The 22,866-nt window shown below is 37.5% G+C and overlaps 1 protein-coding gene across 2 annotated transcripts; it reads right to left on the reverse strand.

Annotated features, from left to right (window-relative positions):
• Window positions 1–128: 128 nt before the first annotated feature.
• Window positions 129–22,588, reverse strand: LOC105039844 (kinesin-like protein KIN-13A). 2 transcript variants are annotated; one of them, XR_012137720.1, is made up of 13 exons: window positions 22,077–22,505; window positions 21,278–21,499; window positions 18,048–18,224; window positions 15,487–15,591; window positions 11,954–12,031; window positions 11,720–11,801; window positions 7,908–8,070; window positions 6,680–7,012; window positions 6,265–6,483; window positions 5,576–6,170; window positions 5,414–5,479; window positions 535–839; window positions 214–428 (listed from the first exon to the last, which is right to left on the reverse strand). XR_012137720.1 is itself a non-coding variant. In XM_029262936.2 (12 exons), the coding sequence occupies exons 1-12, from the start codon at window positions 22,275–22,277 to the stop codon at window positions 657–659; spliced, it is 2,424 nt and encodes an 807-aa protein (XP_029118769.2). In that variant the 5' UTR covers window positions 22,278–22,588; the 3' UTR covers window positions 129–656. The 2 variants fall into 2 exon arrangements, 1 of the variants encoding a protein (XP_029118769.2); XM_029262936.2 differs by having other exon boundaries at window positions 129–839; window positions 22,077–22,588.
• Window positions 22,589–22,866: the final 278 nt, after the last annotated feature.

Genomic DNA, 22,866 nt, shown 5'->3' on the forward strand with positions numbered 1-22,866 from the left:
TCGCGCTCCAACCGTCCATGGTAATCATACAAATTACACAATCATATTAAATTGCGAGAGCTGATGGATTTTTTTTTTCTTTTCAATGAAGAGATTTCATTGATTAATTCAGCTAACAATACGTTCCCTGCTTAATGGTGCTGAGTCTTTTGCATTAACAATATATTAATTGCTCACACTTTCTTGGGACCGGTCAGCTTAAATGAGTACATAGAAATAAAGAATACAACAATGATAGAGAAAGGGTTACATACATCTCTGGAGATTTAATGCTTAAACCACCTAAAATCGTTTTCTCCAATTCATTTTTCTTATCATGGTCCTCCAGAATCAACCCCATAATCTTGACACGCTTCAAATAACCTGCAGGCTGATAACCTCACATGCATGCCCACACAACCTGGCATTCACAGAGCGGACGGTCGCACCTGCAAACAGGTGAGATAACCAATCAAAGAAACTGAAACTAGAGGGGCACCTCCAAGGTCACCTACATCTTCCACGTTACAAATGCATACTCTTGAAGCCACTAACCTTTTCCAACTGACGATATGACTGAGATGTTGAAAGAATCAAAAAAACGGGAAACTGGGTTTTGGGCACAAGTGGCTACTGGCATCAATGAAAAAACAACCCAAACTATCAGAACAAAGCAACTATCGTGGTGCCCTCTTACGTCTAAGGATCTCCTGTTCTTTTAGACGATGCTGGAACCTTGCCAACCGAGCTTGAAGGCTCACCAGACCTGCAGCCTTGCGTGAGAGCACAAAGCTTAACTGTGTCACATAGTTGTCAATAAGGCTGCCTGGTTGATCAACCTCTGCCAATAAATTCATCTCCTGCACAGAAAAAGTACATGAGGCCCCTTTCTCTGGAAGTACTTGTTCACCCAAATATTTAGTCATAATAACCTATCAATACATAAAAATTACCATAAACAAAACATCACACTAAAAAAAGAAAAGTCTACACACAACGAAATCTGCTTAATGTCAGGTTACTTCCAAATTGTAAGATCTAAACCAAGTTTTAGAGACTCAAATGGATCACCTAAAAGCCCACTAGTTAAAAAAAAGGAGCAGGAGGGAGATGGGGAGAGCTGACCCAGCAGGCTGTACAGTTTAACCATCCAAAAACTGATGCTTTGGATGGTTTTGACTTGGCAGTTCAAATAAAGAAAAAATAAATAAAAGAAGGGTATGTCAATCTAGAGTCCAAAGCAAGATATGCCGTCTCAATACCGGGCTCTATACAGATGCCACCCTATTACTGTGTTGGTATATCTGGCACGGGAGTCAATTCCTTTATACCGAATGTCGGTTTACCCCCATACCATATACCAGTATTGAACCAGAAAAGTACTTCCCTTACCGCCAAGTTCAGTATGATAGGGTGTACCTAGGCCCAGAGCCTTCTTCCCTGATCTCTTCCATCAGGGGCGTGGCTCTAGTTGCCCATGGTTTGGCTTGACATGCAGTCACGTAATTAGGGGAGAGGAGCCATGTTGGTGGTTCGGGTAGGGGTGGGGCGGATATTAATTGAGAGAGAAAAAGACGCTTCATTGTCAAAGGGGGAGAGGAGTGGTGATGAAGAGCAAAGGAAGTTGCAATACTATTGATGGCAACTGGAGCTTGACGAAATTGCTGGAGGACTGCCAATTACCAGAGCCCCTCCCTGTGATCAGATCATGCATTCTCTCATTGTCTGCTCTATCATTGATGAAGTCAGAAGATATGATATGAGACGAAGAAGGGAACCTGGGTTAGGGATTTCAAAGAGATACTTTGTGCTGTGGAGGGAGGCGTGCTTGAACCACCAACATGCAACCCAGCCAGAAAATGGGTTGGACCAAGCCGAACAGGTTCCAAACTCTGATCTTAACAAAGAATTAAATTAAATTTATGATACCTAGATGATTTTGAGTGGGTGAGATACTACTGTATAACATGAATCATAGCTTTGAAAGATTTCTCTTTCTGCATTTTCCTAAATAATTATTCTTGATTTTAGATAATATTCATAGATTCATAAAAACCAAATCTAAAATAACTTAGCTCAACCAGTCCTGTTATCTCTTACCCTGCTAAACCAAGAAAAGAGTTTATCAAAGAAACAAAATATGTACTAATGAATAGCAGTTTGAAAACCTGGTTTGGGATTGGCTTGCTAATGCTAGCAAAGTAGATCTATCGAGCCAACTTAGAAACATGTTTTGTCAAACAAGCAAATAAATAATAAATAATAAATAAGAGATATCTTAGAATCATTAACACCACCATTTAATCAGATGAGTGATGTTTGACTACTACTATCTAATCATAGAAAACTCTTAGACATCCATTTTACTAAGTTCACTTTTTACATATTAAAAAAGGAATTAAGATAAATGCATCTTTAAGCACAATCCTTATTCATCTTCTAAATATGGAACATCATAAGTACATAGAATATGTAGATTAAGGGACTTTTTGGCATGGCTTTTATTTCTTTTTTTTTTTTAAAAAGAATCATAGAAAGCACAACAAAAAATATCTTTAATGCTATTATTTTTATTTTCTACTTTTCAAGTTATTTTTATCATTTCTATAACAAATGAAAGTAAGAAATTCTTGCTTTTACAATTTTCAAAAATAAAAAATTTGTATCTTTGACCACCACCACCAACACAATCTCTATCACCAGCACCCTTGTTGCCACTACCGTTGTCATCGCCTCTAGCACCACCCTCGCCGCCGCTACCATCACAATCATTTCCATCACTACCATCACCGCCACCACCGACATTGCCTCTACTGCCATAACCATGATGCCACCACCTCTACAATACCACTGCCACCACCACGACCTCTGTGATGCCAATTCCACACCACCACCACCATCATCGCACCACCACAACATTGTTGGTGCCCCCACCACTCTTACTGCCACCACCACACCTGCTGCCACTACCACCACCACCACCATCACCACTATCACACCCATTCTCTCGGCCATCATCATCATGTTAATATTATTAAACATGACTATACCACACATTTATTTTTTTCAAAAATAGAAATAAAATAAAAATAAAATCTTTTTTCTACTATTGGAAAAATAAAAAAGACACCAAGGTGCATCTAAATATCCAAAATTTCGGTATAACAATTTCATGAATGCATGTGACACCACTTCTTGTGCGTAAGTGCTAGAGCAAAAGGCCATTGTGAGGGGCAAAACATCAAATGGTAGTGCTCTGCCATGAATGTTGCTAGAAGTGGCACAAGTACCGTCTTAACCATTATGACTTTAGGAACTGAAGGTTTCAAAGGTAAAAATTTGCAAGTTGTGGCTCCGAGACTCATGTGAATATTGGGCAATCTTTTGTGGTCCAATTAATATGGATTTATGGTAGTTTTTTAATCCAACTCAGCAAAATTTAACAAATCACTGAGTCAAAAAGCCATGAATTAAACACAAGCTATTTGTATATGAAATAAAAGCAGCTCTCGCAAAAGGATTGCATGTATTTTTCTCCCTCGTGTAGGACGGGTGTAGGGTAGCTTTCCCATCGAGAGCTGGATTTCATTTTCATAATAGTAACACATGGCAAATTGTTTCTAGATGCACTTATTCAGCATCCCATTAAAAGGAACATTATTTGACTGACAAAAACAAAACACCACCATTTCACTAAATACTATGAATAGCAAGGTACTCATATGCATGACTATGATGATAAAAATATATAAGCCTTTTACTCAAAGTTTGCGGACTCAATATCGGACCTGTGCCGGCCGGCCGATGGTATGGCTCGATCAGGTCCGGACCGGACCGGTGCAAACCGATAGGGCAGAGAAGGGAGAGAGAGAAGACAGAGAGCAAGAGAAAGGAGGGGGGAAAGAGAGAGTAAGAGAGGGCCTTCGACGGAGAGGGAGAGGGAGAAGAAGAGAAAGCCTCCGACAACCGTCGAAGGCTATCTGGGATCTTATTGAGTGTCGGTACGTGTGGAGGGAGTGAAGGAGAGAGAATAGAAGACCTCACCGACTCATCGGAGGCCCTCGGAGGCCTCCAGACGGGCGGCGATGCCGCCGCGAGCTCTCCGACGGCCGATGAGGCAGCGTGGAGGGAGTTGAGGGCAGTTGAGGGGCAGCCGAGGGCCATGGAGAACGGTGGATTCGAAATAGGGATTCACTCCTGTTTTGATTTTTATTTTGATTTTTATTGGACGAAGTCAGCAACAACATTGCTGACTTCACCCTTTTTTAAAAAAAAAATTCAGATGAAGTCGGCAAATCGTGTGCCGACTTCAACTGAAATTTTTTTAAAAAATAAAAATTCATAAAGTCGGCAACTAGGTTGCCGACTTTACGCGTTAAAATCAAAAAAAAAAATCTGAAATAGGGTGAACCCCTATTTTGAAAACGAAGAAGGGGTGAAGACCCTCCTCCAGCTCGATCACCCTTAGGCCCCTCGACGTGGGCTCGTCGACTATCGAAGATGTCGCAGCGGAGGCGCCGTCCGTCCGGAGGCCTCCGACGACCTCCAGAGGTCAGCAAGGACCTCCCACTATCTCTCCTTCCCTCTCTTCGGACGTACCGACCTCAGCAAGACGTCATCGGAGGCCCTCTCTTTCTCTCCCTCTCCTGCCTCCCCCCTTCTCTCTGTCTCTCTTCCTTTCTTTCTTCTCTCTCCCTCCGAGAACCGTTTTGGACACCAGAATCATCCCGGTTCTCCACCGATCTGGCTCAATACGGGGTGTACTGGGCGGTTCAGGTCGGTTTTCGAAACCATGCTTTTTCTGTTGTACCAAGCAATGGCCCCTATACTGATGGCTAAGACTTGAGATTAAGTGGCAAATACTATTATCCACATGCATGGCATATGAAATTGATATTAATTTAAGTTGCAAAAGACTGGAAGCATGTAGAGGGATATAGCCACATAACAGAGGGACACTCATTCAAATCCATGGTTGTCATATATTAAGTCTTCAGCAGGAAGAACATATCACAAGTGATTAAATGATTTGATATGGGTAAGTGCGAGAGATAAGTCAAAAGGAATAGACATTAGAGCATGTCCAACTGACGACAAAATCAAGCCGCAGAAGCCTATGATCCAGTAGAGATATAGTATACATGCGCATGAAGTTGTTCATGTGATCAAATGCATGAACAATTTAGATCAAGCGGAGAGGTAACAAGCAGGCACATTGGTCCTACATGACTATTGATCTTATTAAATGCATGGACATTTCAAATTTATATAGCAAAGGGTTAATAACCTGGAGAGAATCAAACATTCAAAACAGCTGTCATGAGAAAGTTTGACAGATGGGAATTACATCCAATAACTGCCAAAGCTGGAAAGAGAAAGGGTAGAACAGGACTTTGAAATGAAATAATAGATGGAAGTTGGACAAATGGCTTACCTCACGCACTATCTCCATTGTATTTTCAATTTCTTTTCTATGAGCTGCTATGAGAGCTTCTTCCTCCTGTACCAATCAAGACAAGGAAAACAAGGTTAAAGACAGCAAATTTTATTAGTCAATAATAGAAAAGAAGGTACCAATAAAGAAAATGTTTGCTACCTCAAGTAAGGCATCAATTTCCCCATCATTACATGAAACTTCCTGTTCGTATTGCCTTGACACAATGTTAGAAGTAGAATCAAACATTTGTTGCTGCTTACGGCCTGTAGCAGGTAATTCTGGTGGACCGTCTTTTCTTAACAAATAGTTTACTTTTTCAGATTTTTCTTCCCTAGAAATTTTTCTACGAGGTGGGGAGACCTTTGGTACCTTTTCTTCATCCTGACCATCAAATGAGTTCTGAACAGAAGAATATATCTTGTTACCATAGCTGCTTTGACTGCTTTTCATGTCAACCCTCTCCATCTCAAATGAACCTAATGTTACACCATTTTCTTCCCTTCCATTATGGGTGTAGATTGGCATCATACAGGATGAATTCCTATCAACCTCGGATGTGGAATTATGTGAAAAACTTTCCATATTTTTCCTAGGCAGTTCTGCCACCTTTACCTCTTGGTTTTGCTCGAGAGGATCCTCTGACTCGACCGAGAAAGGAAATGATGATGGTGAAGCTGATTCCTTGCCAGAAGGAACTAAAGATCCAGTAGCTTGATCTTTTCTAGGATTACCACTCTTGGAAAGACTTTTGACCCTGTTCAGATAACAATAAAACAGGCACTCAATAACGGCCATTAATTCTTACTCAATTATATAGCTTATGTTCAATAAAATGAACCTAATCATACCTATCAGCATATCTTAAGGTATTAAGGGTATGTTCACAAGAACCCGCATTTGGAGAAATGCAAGAAATCATAACTGTCCTTGAATTGCCAACAAAAGAGTCACGAAGCACCTCTGTCAGTTTGCTCCCACGGAATGGAATATGAATTTGATCATTGTCTAGAGCACGGATACATTCCTTCAAAGCTAAAAGGCTCTTATTTATTTCTGCTCCCTCAATTCTGAAGTGAGAAATAATACAAATATATCAATGAATACCACAAAACAGAGCCATCAATAGATCGCACCAAGGGTCACATAGAAAATAAACTTCAGACACTTGAATATAACAATTGCTTGCATGGCATGTAGTCACATCAAGATACAATATCAACAAATGAAAGTGTAAGAAAAAAAAACTTTTGAGAAGATACAGACCGTGTCTGACGATCATTGTCTGTTGTATCAGCACCACGCTCACTTCCAGCAAGATCAATAAAAGAGATCTTCCCAATAACCTTGCCACCCTTAGAAGAGTCATTGCCATCTTTTTGCCTTCTGGTGTCAACTACCACTTTGTGCTTCTTAATTGCGAGTTGCAAGATAGCATGAGATCTTGATGATTCTTCATTGGCTCCCGTAGAACCTGTACTTCGTGCAGCATTTCCTTTCTCAATAAAATCCATAACAATCTGAACATCTGAGACTTCAAATTCCTGTAATCCAACAATACAAACTTGTTGCTTTCCATCTTCCCTCATGCAGAGTTTCCTGATGGAAAACATTAGGGACAAGGATTATGCTTGCAACAAAACAGAAATGCCAGAATACCTCGTTATAATACACACGCCGACAATATCTGTCCAAGTTGGTGGAACCAGTTATTTCTCAATTTGTTTAATGAAAATATAAAAACATGTCTCTAGCACGATGGCGTTATGTATTTTGGGACTTGATAGATTCCACAATCAGACATTTTTATATAAAGCTATTCTTCATCACGAACTTGCTAAGGAGCTTTGTCATAAAGCATTGAGATGAAGCCTTGCACATGACTGCTTATTTATTTTTTCAATAACTGCTTATCTAGCAAAATCCTACTGATTAAATACTTGAAGAAGCAAGGTCAGCACAACCGATACCAGGACCCATACTGGTTGCGCCCCAGCACAATATGGTACGGTACCGTGCAATGCCAACTCACAATGTACCGCAAAAGGGGTGCCAGAGAGAGAAGGGGAGAGACAAAAGGAAAGAGATGAAGAGAGACAAAGAGGGAGGGAGGAAGCCCAGACTCTCTCTCTCCCTCTCTCTCCCACTCCCTCCCTCTCTTTTCCTCTCCTTCCTTCTCGCTCTCTCCTCCCTCGCCAGTGTCTCTAAATGAGGAGTGGAACCATGCCAATCTGCCCCAGGATGGCTAGGTATGGCGAACCATGCGAAGAAGATTAAACAGCTCATGATTTGAAGACTGATATTGCATTTCCATTGGTATTTCCATGAGCTCTCAAAGAGGATCAAACAAAGATCTATTGATTTAGAAGCTACTTGATTTTTGATGGAAATTTGAAAACTTGGATGCATGCAAGGCAAGGCAAATACCATCAAGTTGAAATTCTTAGATAAGGTGCATAAGTTATATGACATTAATAGATATGGAGAAACCAACCTCCTGTCACAAAGAAGATCAAAAAGTTTCCCACCATATATCTCAAAATAGCTAAGCCACAATTTGAAATTTTGATTGCGGTAATATGGCTGATGCAACAACCGAACAATGTCTTCTGCAGCTCTAAGAGGCAAAGGTTTCATTGTGTATGTCTTCCCACTACCTGGAAAAATAAGTAAACCAAGTGTTATAGTTATTTTAACGATTGACAGCTTGTATTGAAAATATGTGCACAAGATATAAACCTACAAAATATACCAAGTATTTTTAGTATACTAGCTTTGAATTTGTTCTTAAAGGACTCCAAACAGACACTAGCTTTAATTTTTAAACCATATGTTCTGTCCCATTTTTCATCCTTTCAATTCTTGATCTCTGAAGGAAGTTTACACAACATCAAACTCACATGAGCACTAATGTGCAAGAACTTCAAGCATACAATAGCACAAATGCATCCTTGTCGACAAAATTGGATGCCATGCAGAGAAGATTTAAAATCACATTAAGTAATAAAAAATAGGCGCATAAATCACATCCTTGGATATTTAAAGGTATTTCTTTACACAGGCCTTCAGGAGGCAAAGGCACCATCAAAATCTCTGCAGCATCTCAATAAATCAACAGTATTCAAAACAGCAATAATATGAGACCTTCACATCTCAACTAAATATGTCTAGTGAGACAAATAATTCAGTCTAAGGGCATGTTTGGATGTCTGGGCCCAAAATCCCATGAGATTCATGGGTTGGGGCAAGACAATCAGCTAAGTCAGGCTAGATTAAACCTATACTTATACAAACCCAAAGAACTATTGAAGTGGGCTGGCCTAAATCCCATAGGAAGAAAAAAAGACCTGAGGATTTTTTTTCCTCCCTATAGGATTCGGGCTAGCCCACTCTAATGGTTCTTTAGGTATTTATAAAGATAGGCCTAGCCTAATCTGATTTAGCTAGTTGCGTTGGTCCAATCCATAAGTTCCATGAGATTTTGGGCCCAAACATCCAAACAGGCCCTAAAAACGGAATTCAACCTCTCAGCTATCATGTGACATTTTTTTGTCATTCGAGTTTACCATTATAAGGTGGCACTGTAACCCCTTAAGACATGTTGTAGGAGGCCTATCAGAAGAGGTAAGTCTAGAGTAATGAGGGTGTAATAATAGCCATCAAACCTTTACGACTTGCTATTCAAGGCTCATCTTGCATACAAATTTTGGAGGTATCAAGGTCCTGCATCCACCAAGAACATTTCTTCCCTTATGTGTAAGCGTGAAACTGAAGATTGTGATGCATTTCAACTACATAATAAGAAATTAGAATTAGATCTTGGAAATGATCGACCACAATAAGTGCCCATCATAAGTTTTGATTTTTTTTTTTCCTTCCTATTCATATTGATCCGAAGCATCCAGCAGTGCGACGCCAGTAAAAGGGTTAAGCTAAGCTAGTAAGCATTGGAGAACTAGTTAGAAGTGATTTGCCACTTCCAACTCTCTAGGCTTCATATGAAAGCCTTCTGAAGCTTTTCATTCTCGATTCAAAAGATAAACTTCATTCAGTATTGGTTTACGGGATTCATCCGACAGATAGGGATTACACAACAATCCCATCAGAAGCTGTGGATTACCCAAGTGGATGATCCAGCGAGCAAAAGCAGATTAATTAGTTTATGCAAATACTCTTAAGTCTGGGCAACACTATTGTCATACCAGCACAGTATAGCAATTTTGGTATTGGACGATTTAGTCCTCACCTTTATATGGGTTATATCAGGGTATTTAACATGATCTAACAACTTTTTAAGTAATTGGAAACTTCTAACTAGGGCAACACGCCTGCTTCAATATCTCTTCAAAGTTCAAAAATACATTCTTGCACCTACTTCTGCCGCACCCACACTAGCTCCTACTTCAAGTAAGCTCTACAACATAGCTCCTAGTTCTTTGGCTTATAATATGTTCCTCAGAGAACACAGTTACCTATATAAAACCTTGCACTCTTCCCTCTTCATCTAGCCCCTTCTAGTTTCAAGGGTTGCTCTTTGCTTAGATAAGCATCAATTGCAATCAATAAGATAAGTTCACCAACATGCTAATTAAAAACTTTCAGGTCCAGGGCTCCAACCCAAGCAGGTTTAGCATGAACCAGATCCAACCAAACTTGCAATTTTGATTGGCATGGGCTGCTTTCAAGTAGAAAGCTTGGGCAACTCAATCGAACCAACACCAAACTATGATGATAGACCTCCTAGCCTGACCAAACCTGAAGCTAACTTGCCTTAGGTGCTTCCAAACTAAACCCACGATTCCGCAATAAAGCTTTTAAGATGACCCAATTGGAACATTGCTCAAAATCAACCCAAACCAACCTGGCCCAACTCATTGAATTTTGGCTGCAAATTCTGGACTTGTTTCAACATGGTTTCAAGTTCATTTCATGTAGGGCTGGGCTCCAATTGGCCCTTAACCTAATCCAACCAAGTGACATCTGTCAGGGTACCATGAAGGTCTATCCTTTGTCACCAACAGTTGCCTTGTCTAGGATCTTATCAAATCATAGCGAACTTACATAAGTTTGATAGTAAGTCATAAAAGTATGCTTAGCTTTCCCACAAAACCTTCTAAAATTTTTGCCCCATAGCCAACCACGAACAACTGGAGACGTCTGAATGATAGTGATGATGATGATACAAAAGACTAGTGAAATTGTCTCCACTTATCAATATTTGAACAAATAAGCATGACAAAGGATAAAAAAGTAGGGACAGACCAAAAGGAATGTGGATGGTAGTAGGGGTGGAAATCCAAGCAAATCAGGTCAGATATGGCTTGAATCAGACATGGGTCGGATCAGAAATTTGTCAACTCGAACCCCACTTGTTTATTAAACAGGTCGAAAATTCATATTTGAACCCAACCTATTTATTAAACAAATAACCCGATCCAAACTGCATAACCCATTTAAACAAGTTAAGCGGGTCGGGTTAGACAGGATAGAAATGGGTTAAACAAGTTAAATAGATCAGGTCATGACCTGATCTAATTATTAAACTGGCCAAAATGCATTAAACAAGTTAAAAGTCTAAGCTTGAACCTGGCCCGTTTAATAAATAGATTGAGGCGGGTTGACCCCTTTATGATCCAAACTTATCTATGTCAAACCTAAACCTGCTTAAAATCGGTCATTTACAGGTTGGGTCAAAAATTGCCACCCTTAGATGGTAGTACTGAATAAAGATTTTTTTTAAAAAAAAATTATGCAAAGGACTTATCCTCTAATATGAATGAATGGGAAGGAAATATGAAAAAAGCGGTAGATCTAATAATTATGTTGATTATAATCGCAATTATATAAACAATTTCATATGCTAGCTCAAGTACATAAAAAAAAACCCATCTAGAATCATCCTCATCCTATCAACTATTGCTGCTTTTTGTTAGCCAAAATGGCTTGCATGTCTAAAACCAAACAACTTCATAAAAACAAGCTTCAATATGAAACTTGAATGCTTCACCAGTATTTTTCATCCCAAGCAGCAGTTTCCAATCAAAACAACAAAGAACCATTGGGTTAAAGATAAATATATTAACAATGCTTAACTTTTTAGGTGCTGGAAGATGGATCATGTTTCATTAACTACTAAGGGATTACAAAGTTGTAGGAAGACAAGCTGAACAAACCTGAGAACAATAAGTATTTTAAAATAAATGAAATGAATTTGCATACATCCAGAAAGGAGCTCCATATGAATAAACAAACTGCACATCTGAAATTACTATAACGGTTGTTAGTGTTGTCCATGGTTCAACACACCTGTTTGACCATAAGCAAAGCATGTGGCTTTTGCTCGCTGAAAAATGGTTGGTATAATTGGTTCTACAGTCTCACGATATACCTGTTTAGGATAGTAATATTATAAGCATACAAAGATACACATAACTGACTGACATGGCAGGTTAGTTCTTGGTGCAAACTTGTCAAAGTTATGTCAGAAGAGATGATTAAACTGACAAATTGTAGGTGATATAGAATTTTGAGAGATCTTACCTCATCATTTGTAACATGCTCGTCCAGAACAGCATCAAAATAAAATTCATGCTTCTCCACATATGCAGTCAAGTCCACCTACCATTTCAAGGTTATAAATCAGTTACTTCAGTGAGTACAAGACGCAAAAAGAGGATAAGTATTAAACACCACAGGGTTGATATACTACAAGCCTCCAATAAAATTCAGAATAAATATTTGTTACCAAATTAGAGAGGAAAAGAAAAAAATTTATAAACTTTAGGGGCTTGAAACATAATTATTCAAGATTCAATAAAGATATTAAACCAAGAGTACATTCACTGAAAAAACAGCTGAAAAGATTAAGCATAGAAAATTAAAAGAACCATCTTCCTATTAAAAATGAGCTTGGCATTAGGGAATTGGTGAAATCTCACCACAAGGGTCTAGGCTTTCGACCCTCATCAACAAGCAAGTGATGAACCTCATAAATAAACCAGGGTATTGACTTTCTAATAGTTATATTAATCACTAACTGGAACGATTATCTTTCACTACCTAAATAAACTCACGAAAACCCTACTACACTTTGTACAGGTCTTTCAGAACATTCTAAAATCCACATCAACAAAAACAAGTGAAGAAAAAATGGTAGAACATAATATTAAGAGCCATGATTAGCAAGGAGACGTGTGCCACTGACCAAACCTGTTTTTCAGCTAGGAAAGCCATTGAATATTTCAGCCATTCATTCTCACCCAAACCTCAAGAAATACATTCCAGGCTGCATTAGAAAGCTTCTCCACAATCCATTGGGTTTGGAATCAGCTTCATGTTTTACATTGTTTTCATTTGGTATAACAAACTTTCAGCTGCTGTTGACAAGATGCTTGATCGTGGCCCAAGTCATGGTTTATCCCACAACATCATGTGCTTCTGCTGCAGAGTGCTCAGCTAAAATTCAACCTTGACCCAAGCAGGACCCTCAAGCAACCAGAACCCAAAAAAGAAATTATGATATTTGTAAAATACTTAAATGAACTTTGATGAACTACAACAATTTCTTCGGACCGATTAAAAGGAATGGTGAAGTCATCCACATTTAGGTCATGTGCACCCAGAATATAAGACATTTCTATAACTGCTCTTGGTTCACAGACTCATGGCTTGCTACAATTCTTTGATGATCAACTTCTAGTGAAAAGGCAAAAGATTTGGATAATCAATAGAGGCACCTATCCTCAATCAGACTTCCTGCTTTCTCTTGATCCAACTAGATGAAAAATATCACTATGAGGATTTGGTTTGCTTGTCTCAACAGCAAGCATGCATTGGAGCCACAGCGAAAGGTTTCTTTTACGAGAAGTCAAGAACTATATATATATATATATATATATATATATATATATATATATTCGAATCTTTTCTAATAATGACGACATACAGAAATATTTTTCATATAATAAAAGCTTAAAGGATGAAAGAACAACTCTATACTGATAACAGAAAATCTCCCTTAAACCCAAACCCTAACAAACCTATCAGCCTGTGTATTTTCAAATGTTCTAGAGGTTGAGAAAAAATCAGAATAGCAAACAATAGTAGGGCCCATAACAAAAAGTGTGTCTCACCACTCAGTATCTTCACTATTTTCTTCATTCCAGGAACATCACTTTGATAACACCTGAACACTAAGTGAAGGTACAAGTTTGCCAATACTGGGCAACAGATCACAGTTCCTCCAAATGCAAAAGTTCCTTGCTCCAAATAGAAAAATCATTCTGGAGTTACTGATAGAAATGGTGGTTTCTCAGAAACCCACAGACCCTCAGGTATAAGTCGAAACTTTGTAAGCTCTTAAATTACAAGAATTATAAATTTTAAGAATCATACTCCAAGGGTTCCCCACATATAACCAATTGCTTATAACAATGTAATCCTTTCTTCAAGTCAAAATGATGAGGCAGTAGGGGCAATAAAGAATCAACTTTATGTTCTTTAAAAATTAACTGAAGTATAAAATGGCTAAGAAAATAAACTAGGATATTGCATCCTCTTGATTAAAGAACTTGGCATTTCACCACCAAGGACTCAAGATGACGGTCTCCAAAAAAAAAAAAAAGAACCAAATATCCTCAAGAATTGTTTCTTAAAATAAAATCTACAATTTTATTAAGCTTTAACAATAATAAAAAATCTAATCTTTATTCATACTGAGAGAGCTTATAATAATGGAAACAAAATCCCTGGAAAGCCATAACCTTCATTTCCTAAAAAAGACTTATAGTTCCTAAACAAAGCACTGGAAATTATGAGCTCGTAAAACCTCCAACTCATAATCTCATTGCTAAGAATCTGATATTACTGATCCAAAATTACCTCGACTTTGTGCTAGTTCTAGACCTCAGTAGCAATTTTTTAAAAGGCTAAAGCTGAAGGCAAGGCCAGTTCAGCCTATAAAGACCAGACATAATCCTTGGGGAAGTTCAGGGCATAAGCCTAAGCACTTAACCCAAGTACATACTGTCAACATTATACTGAATCGGCCTTTGAGCTGCTGTGCATGCCTCTCTCACAGTGTTAGCGAGCCAAGGCTGGAAGAACAGGTTAGCAACTATAAACTTTTAAATTAAGCTAACAAAGAAGAGCAAATAAATCAAAGTGGTCTTTGATTTTCAAAGGATATGATCATCATTCTAAAATATATTTGTTTATATGAGGAATTTAATTTTTTTAGTTATAATGGGAAATCATACGAGCACACAATATCCACCTTTCCTCCACCTCAGAATAATTATAAAAGGGACATCTAACTTTAAAAGAGTAAGCTGTAATCAGTGACCCTGAAATAGATACTCTGGGGCTAGACTTTTATATCCATGCACAGCTGAGTAGTATGCTTCCTCTACTTCAGCCTATACGAAGAGATAATAGATAGAGCAACCCAGAAGTCATATGTAGGAATCTAGATTATGGTGGCCTGTTGAGAATATCTGATGCTGTTATACTTGTTATAATTGTTTTTTTTTTTTTTTTTTGCTTATGGAGCCAAATAGAATTTGTGAACAATTGAGTCATGTTGCTCCAAAATCTGCATTCAATTGAACTGAATTGCCAGTATTTAGAAAAGACCAAATAGAGAAAAGCCCATTACCTACAAACAAATAATGAATGCCAAACAGAAAAACACTTCACATGGTAACTAGCTGGAAAAAACCAACAGAATATTTATATAGGTGATGAGAGATTATATGATGCATGAGAAAAATTTGATACACTTATGAAGAACCATCTTATGATTAAGAAATAAACAATGAAAAAACACTGCAAAGACAATAGTTTATGAACATATAACAATCGATCATGTAATGGCAAAAAATGTCCTGGGTTGTAAATCATGCATACAAAGATTTTGCAATATTCATTTACACCCCATGCTTAGAAACCAGTTGAGTTCATTCAAAAACAAATACTGATAGTCATGATAAAGAAAACAATTAACATTTTTTTGGTAGGAAAGACAATCAATGTTGAGATTATATAACATTCTGCAGACAGAAAAGATAACAAACCTTTAACTTAGGCTCATGGACAGTTAAATATGCATTATTATGTACAGTGACGATATCATCCTCTTTTCGGGAAATCTCCTTCTTGTTCAAAGGCCTTTTACGCACCTGAAATGGTGGGAAGGGAGGGGGAGAAACCAGTCTATCAGACTTCTAAACATGCCCTAAAATCTATAGAAACAAATTAACAAATGTTTTAAGCAAGGTCTGCAGTTCCAACTTCCAACCAAAACTAATCCAGAACCACCCAAGTTTCAATGGCATCAATCAGTTCTGAGGCAGTTTTGGCTAGCTTCAGCCAAGCAAACCAATAGAAAGCTAAATTCAGAATTTTATCATTCTCCTTCATATTTGCTAACATAAAGCTTGTGCACAGGTGATGTATCAAGTTCCCAGGACACATCTTTGCAAGACCAACTCAAATATGCAAGGGATTTAAAAAAACAAAAATGATTTAAAAAGTTTAAAGAAATGAATGTAAAAGAATGTTAAACTATTCGCTTAAATTGGTAAAAGTCAAATTTGACTTTGTAGAGCTTACATTTCATAAAGTATCTCGAAATAACTTAAGTTTTATGAATTAAAATATAAATACTGTAAATTGTAGAAAGCTTTTTCTTAAGAATATGTAAAATCTAATATACTAGATTTCCAACAAATAACATTTGTAATCTTAGGATGGTGCCTAATCAAATTTTTACATAATATTTTCTAGTTATTATTGTTTTTTGAGAGTTTTCTGTACTTTATCTTTGAATAATTTAAATATGTGTTTGAAAAGTTTCAAGCCCCTAAAACCAAAAATAATATAAGGGTTCAAAATGATATAATATACATTATTATCAGGGTTCAAAACAGTATAATATACATTATTATCACATCCAATAAACATGATTCATTTTGTCTTTATGATTATGAATTTTTCTTTTTTTTTTTAAATATTGTTCACCTGAAATTCAAAAACCCAAATGTAAACTCATTTGGCCTAACCAGAGCCAAAAACAAAATTCATAATTTCAACCTTAGGAATGAAAGAACAGCTTGTAGTACACTAAAGGGCAGCATGATGATTATCGCCGCAATATCAATATAACCAGATTTGGATTGCTTGAAACCTGGGTGCGATGATAAATCCATCCAGAACTCACATCTGAAGGGTCTTGACATTATAATTCAATATAGAAGCACTTCAGATGCTGCACATTAAAGATAACAAAAAGGCATATTCCCCTATAGCAGACTTATTGAAAAAATTACACATCTGTCCTCATATTTGGAACATGTGGAAGATAAGTTGGTGCTTTTTTCAAATAAGACTATTTGTTTGTGCTCTCCTTTTGGTTTTCTCTGAATCCTATATATCTGCAGTTACAATCAATCTCTCAAGCTTAATCTGTTATTCCTCCATAACCATAAAGGGCCAATTAAATTTTTACTGACATCAAACCCAGTCATAAGTTATTGGACACACCACAGTCTTCTGCCTGAACCTATAAACCAAACAAAATATCCATAAAGACATTTGAGTATCTCCACTGGAAAGGAAACATTTGTGGACCAATCAAGCAGAATTATTATCGCAAAAACCCATAAACTGATACCAACAATAAAATAATTCAACCAGATGGTGCAAGATGCAGAATAAAATGTAGAAGACTTCATTGAGTGCTACCCAGATGGCGTGTAGAACAGTACAGCCCACACATGCAGGGAATTGATACCCTAGAGAGTTCTGATCTATGCCACTTATGCTTGACAACTTCCAAGGAAATATATGTGAGGATGAAAATAAAGATACTGGTTGCAGGAATGCAAGATGCAAATCAGAACATCAGGGTTAAGATGCTAAAAAACAGCCTGAGTAGCAGCACTCTTACATTGACAAAGCCACAAAGGTGGTATCTTGTTGCAAATAAAGCAATAATACATTTATAAACTGTGCCCATTTAAAGATTAGTTATAATGCATGCGCAAATGCATGTGGCTACCACTAAAGATTTCAGATATAGGAAAGATTTTAAAAAGATATAAGCATAGATTGGGTGCTAATATGCCTTCCTCATGAAATTTCTTAAGTTTATGTGGTATATCTAGATAAGCTTGGGTTATGCTATGACCAACAAATAACCATGAATTTGGACTTTGTAGGATGTGGGACTCTTATCATGCATATCTTAAGGAAACATACCCCTTGGACCCCTTCTCAGAGTCCGGCAAATGTTAAGATCCTCTTCTATAGAAGTTTAGCATGGTTGAAACATCGAAGGAAGAATCTCATTAGGCTTATTATGAGAACTGAAATTTTTGGGAAATATAGCCACTTTTATGTGATGTTATGATAGGATTAGGATATGAAGCCATTTTATAACTCAAGTGTCTCAAACTCTTTCACATGCATTATGAAACCTAAGTGTATTAAAACAACCATAATTTGGAATATAAGTATCTAGACTATCCATGTGTAATTTTCAAAAACAGAGGCATCAACATCGCGAAGCACGATGTCCAGGATGCATTCTCACCCTATGACACCAAGTTTATATGATTATAGGTAGTTTACTTACCACAACTTTAATCTTGGCTACATTGGTCTCTTTTGTGCTAATTTCTCTTTCACTAACTGACTGTCTAATATTGCTATCTGCTGGCCCTTGCTGCTTGCTAGGTACTGCATTATCATCATTATCAAAACCTCTGGTAGGCATAAATGGTGATGGTTCAAATGGTTCTGACATTACATTCTGCAAAGAGAAAATGAAGCACAAATGGTAACTAGAATCCAAAAAATGTAGATAATAGCATGTGATATCAACATCATCCAATGAAAAAATAACTTTTATTAAGTAATAATTTTCATCTACATTCATGGTGAAAAGTGATCCATTGACCCATTATGTGAAGGAAAAGCCAGTGAATGATTAAATTACAAGCTCTTCAACAGAACTATATTACAGTTTGATCCCAGATAGACAATTCAATAGCCAAAAAATTTCATAGCATCATTTGTAGGTTTGCTAATAAAGGAAAAAAAACTCATTCCTTCACCTTCTCTGTTGCTTTTGCATCAGCATCTCCCTGGCCAGCTAGTCAATGCTTAATAATCATACAAATGATGAAAACGAGACAAAAAAAAAAAATGAAGCCCGTCACAGACACAACACACTGAAGAAAAGTAATGGCGTATATACCACCTTCTCCATTCCTCAAGCTAATTATTCCCTTAAATCGTTATGCATAAAATTAAGAATCAAAGTTTTATATTAGTCAACATGAAATGACTCAAAAGGCTGGTTCAATCTTCAAAAATTCATTCAAATGACTTTTGTTTCTCCAAGTTCATGGTATCAATGTTTTCCCGGCTATATACTTAGTTGATTCACCAAACAAGGCATCCAAGGCTGCAACATATGTGACAATTATCTCATCTTCTCATGAATATGTACAACTTCTTTAGTCTATCTCATTGTCTTCCATACATGCAATATTATATGGATAACAGAATTGGCATTAAACTTTTGGTGCTTAATAGTCGAGATTAGTTAGTGATTTGGAAGCGATTCACAGCCTGTAAGTACCAGATCTTCATGACAAGAAACAAAGTAAAGCAGCATCTAAAAGATTTTTTTCATACTCATAAAATTGTCTACTTCTTTACTTGATTTTGAATTTTTTTTCTTATAAACAACATCTACTAATTTTGAAGCTGAAGTCAAAACTAGTGAAATTACCATAATGTTTTCTTGACCCTTGGGACAAAACCAAGTATAACACTTTAAAGTTGAATATTAAAAGTTCCAACGATCTCAATTAGATCTAATTGGTTAAATATCGATTTCATTAATTAAATCATAGTTGAAACTATAAATTTTATCAAATGATCAATAGATCAGTAGTTTAATCAGATTTACTGTTCATCTATTCATCAAAGAATCTACATGATTGCTCTTATACAATTAAATGGGACAGATTTCTCTTAAAAAATTGAATAAGCATATTTTACTTTCAAAACATAAAATTCTCTTCACAATCTCTTTTTTATTGCTTCAAATCAAGTTAATTACCAAATTTGACATAGAAAATAAGTAAAATGTAGTTTCAAGGAGGCTTTGAACAAAGTAGCATGTTATAGTTTTGGTCTAAGGATAGAGTAGACTACCCATATACTGGTGGTCTCAATTGTGGATCTCCTTCAAAACAATAAAATTTTTCCTCTGGTTTTCATTTCCATTGCCCATAAGCTCTTTTGCATACCACCAGCTAGCAAAAGCTATGAATGTTGGCACAATACATGGGAGGCTGATGTCAAAGTGACAATTAAGAATAGCATTTTATCAATCCATTTATGGGGCCTTCTTTAAAATTGTGAATACATTTATTACTCCATAGTCAACCCTACATTTATAGGAGAAAGCTTAGTTATCATTATTGTTATCATGTACCTTAGCATATTGCACTTACATGTGATAATGCACGGATATGTTGGTTAAAAGAGATTGATACTGGCTAATGGAGAAACCCACAAGATGCAGGCGTATGTACAGCATCAGTTGGGAGCATGAAAACAGAATATACTATGAGAGAATTTCTTATTTCACCAGAACTATATATTGGAGAAATCCCCATAAACCATATAGCATGCCTAGCCAAGAAAATAAAAATCAGTTGGTCATATCTCTTCACCTACATGAAAATTATGCAACCAATAATATCCTTCAATAATGCAGGTTTGTGCAAGACAGAAACCCCCACCCACAAAACAAAATAAGGGTATAAAGACATTAAAACATTCTAGTTTTTAGCACATGCACTGCACGAGCAACTAATAGTCCGCTTAAGCGCATGGACAATTTAAATTAGCATCATTAAATGGAGAAATAAGAAAAAGCATGAGAATTACATGTGAAATTGATGTGACAAGCTTACAAATGACCAAGATCAAATAGACAGAGAAGGAAATCCAAGCACATTATGTGATGGACGAATGCCAATGGAGACAATATGTAATTACGTTGTATGTTAAAAAAATACTGATGATCAAATCAAGCAAAATCATGTCTTAATACATACTTCTTACAAAAATAAAATAAAATAAAGATAGCTAGATCACAGTAGTTTGAATGCAGATAATAAGACGCAAGGATCTAGCAATGCACCAAAGTTCATGAGGTGCTGAATATGAACACCTTATTTATTAAAGATAAAATTTGTTATCAGTTGCTATTCAAAAACTCATTGCCATGTCACGATGATGATGGCCTCTCCCATCACGCACAGACATTTTCATTATTTCCTAGTTCTCTAGTGCAGCCATTAACACTTATGATATATTCTTATTTGCACATGGCTTTAGAATAAACATGACCAGACACTACTTTCAGCAAACTACAAAATGAAATCTCATTCTTGTTTCTTTCTTCTGAAGTCTCTCTCTCTCTCTCTCTCTCTCTCTCTCTCTCTATCTATCTATATATATATATATATATATATATATATATCCTTTTACAACATTAAACAAAATGATAAATGAATTCGAGGGGACATTGTTTTTTAAAGAGCATATTTCTATATTATATCAATAAGGAAATTTGTCGAGGAAAATGTTCAAGTAGCAAACGTTAATTAAGCTTCAGACAAACAAAGATATGAGTAACTTGCAATGAAGTGTCAACTTATGATGCCTCTAAAATAAAATAGATAAAATATGGAAATGTTCATTGAAAAATGAAGCACGGTACAAGTTTCATGGAGGAATGGATTTACAAAATGGTTTACTTGGAATTTGTAAGGATCATACCTCAGAAAGAAGTTCAGTGTCATCCATGGCGTGAAGATCCAAAAGACCTGCTCCGAATTCCCCTCTGAGTTCAGGTGAATAAAAGCCATCTGTTACACCTGCTGCTCCCATGTTTTGTGCCGTTGAAGTGTATGATTCAGAGCCAGACTCCCCATTAAAGTTCAGATTCCTTAAAAGTTTAAAGAGCTTCTGCTTCTCCTCAACAGTCTGTGCTCCATAACCCTGTCTCCACAGCACCCAAAATAAAAGGATATTCGAAACTACAGGATCAAAGCCAGTGAAAGCACCGGAAACAACGTCATTGTATATTCATTAGACGACACCAATATTTGAAATGGCAAAATGAATCGAGAAGTGAAGGACACATAACAAAAGCATGCTGCAGCAACACAAGTAAACAGGCAAGATATAAACCAACATTTACATGCTTTGAAATTTGAGAACATTTTTATTTTTCTTTTAAAAAAAAAAAAAAAAAAAAAAGAGAACATTACTTTCCAGCATTACAAATATTCTACGATCTGAACATATGAAGAATAATCCAGATCTTGAGAACGCAAGACTACTCTATTTGAAGCCAATAAAGCAAAACGGCATCCAATGAAACCGCCATGATACAAAATTAGGATTAAATCCGAGACCGGAAAGAAATAATCATCAAGGTTAATCATAACACAACGCAAAAAGGGGAGATCTGTCTCTAGTACCACGACGTGAGAGTACATCACACTTAAGTTTTGGATATAAAACATTACCGCAAAAAGGAAGAAGAATCTCAGATCGGAACAAGATGGAGTACCTGCATGAGGAGATTGGGGAGCATGCGCTGGTCAGCGGAAGCAAGCGGCGAGGCCAGGTGCTGGAGGCCGGCGGACTGGAGCCACCGAGCCATGACCGCATCCCCCGCGTCCCCACCAGCCCCCGCCGCCCCGCCGGGTTGGTGGTCATACAGAGCCGCCGCCGCCGCCGCGGCGTTGCTCTGCTGCACCTGACCACCCATGTGGCGCTGCGACCTGCGTTGGGGCGCCAACTTCCCGGCTTCCTATCAACCACCTCCTTTGATCTAAAGAACACGAGATTTACCGAGCCCCCGATCCCTACGGGGACCCGCAGATCATCCAATCGAGGCGGATCGGGATGGATCGGAGGTGGAAATGCGAGGAATTGTACCGGTTTTTGAGAATTAGGGACAATGGGGATGGGTTCGGGAAGGGAGAAACCCTAATTTGGGGACTGGAGGCGGGGCGGAAATTTGTTTCTCGCCTCTCCCTTTTAGTTAGGTCGGAGCCTTGCGAATGAAAGCGAGAGATGTTGGACGGCCTGCAGAGCCCGTGGGAGGAGATGATGTATATAACAGCGTTGGGTGTGGCTTTTTGTGTCCTTGAAGACAGGCAGGGAGAGAAGGGGTGGATTTTTTTTTTTTTTCTTTCCTCTGGTACAAAAGAGGAGGAGGGGGGGGGATTTTGTTTCACCAAATAGAGGAGAAAAGTTCTGTGTTTAAGTTTTCTTGATGGTTGTAATGGAAACTTGGGTTTGGATTGAAATAAGCTTAAGATAGGGAGGGTTACTTATCTTTGCCACCTACAATC

This window comes from Elaeis guineensis, chromosome 1 (assembly GCF_000442705.2).
Source record: "Elaeis guineensis isolate ETL-2024a chromosome 1, EG11, whole genome shotgun sequence".
NCBI lineage: Eukaryota > Viridiplantae > Streptophyta > Magnoliopsida > Arecales > Arecaceae > Elaeis > Elaeis guineensis.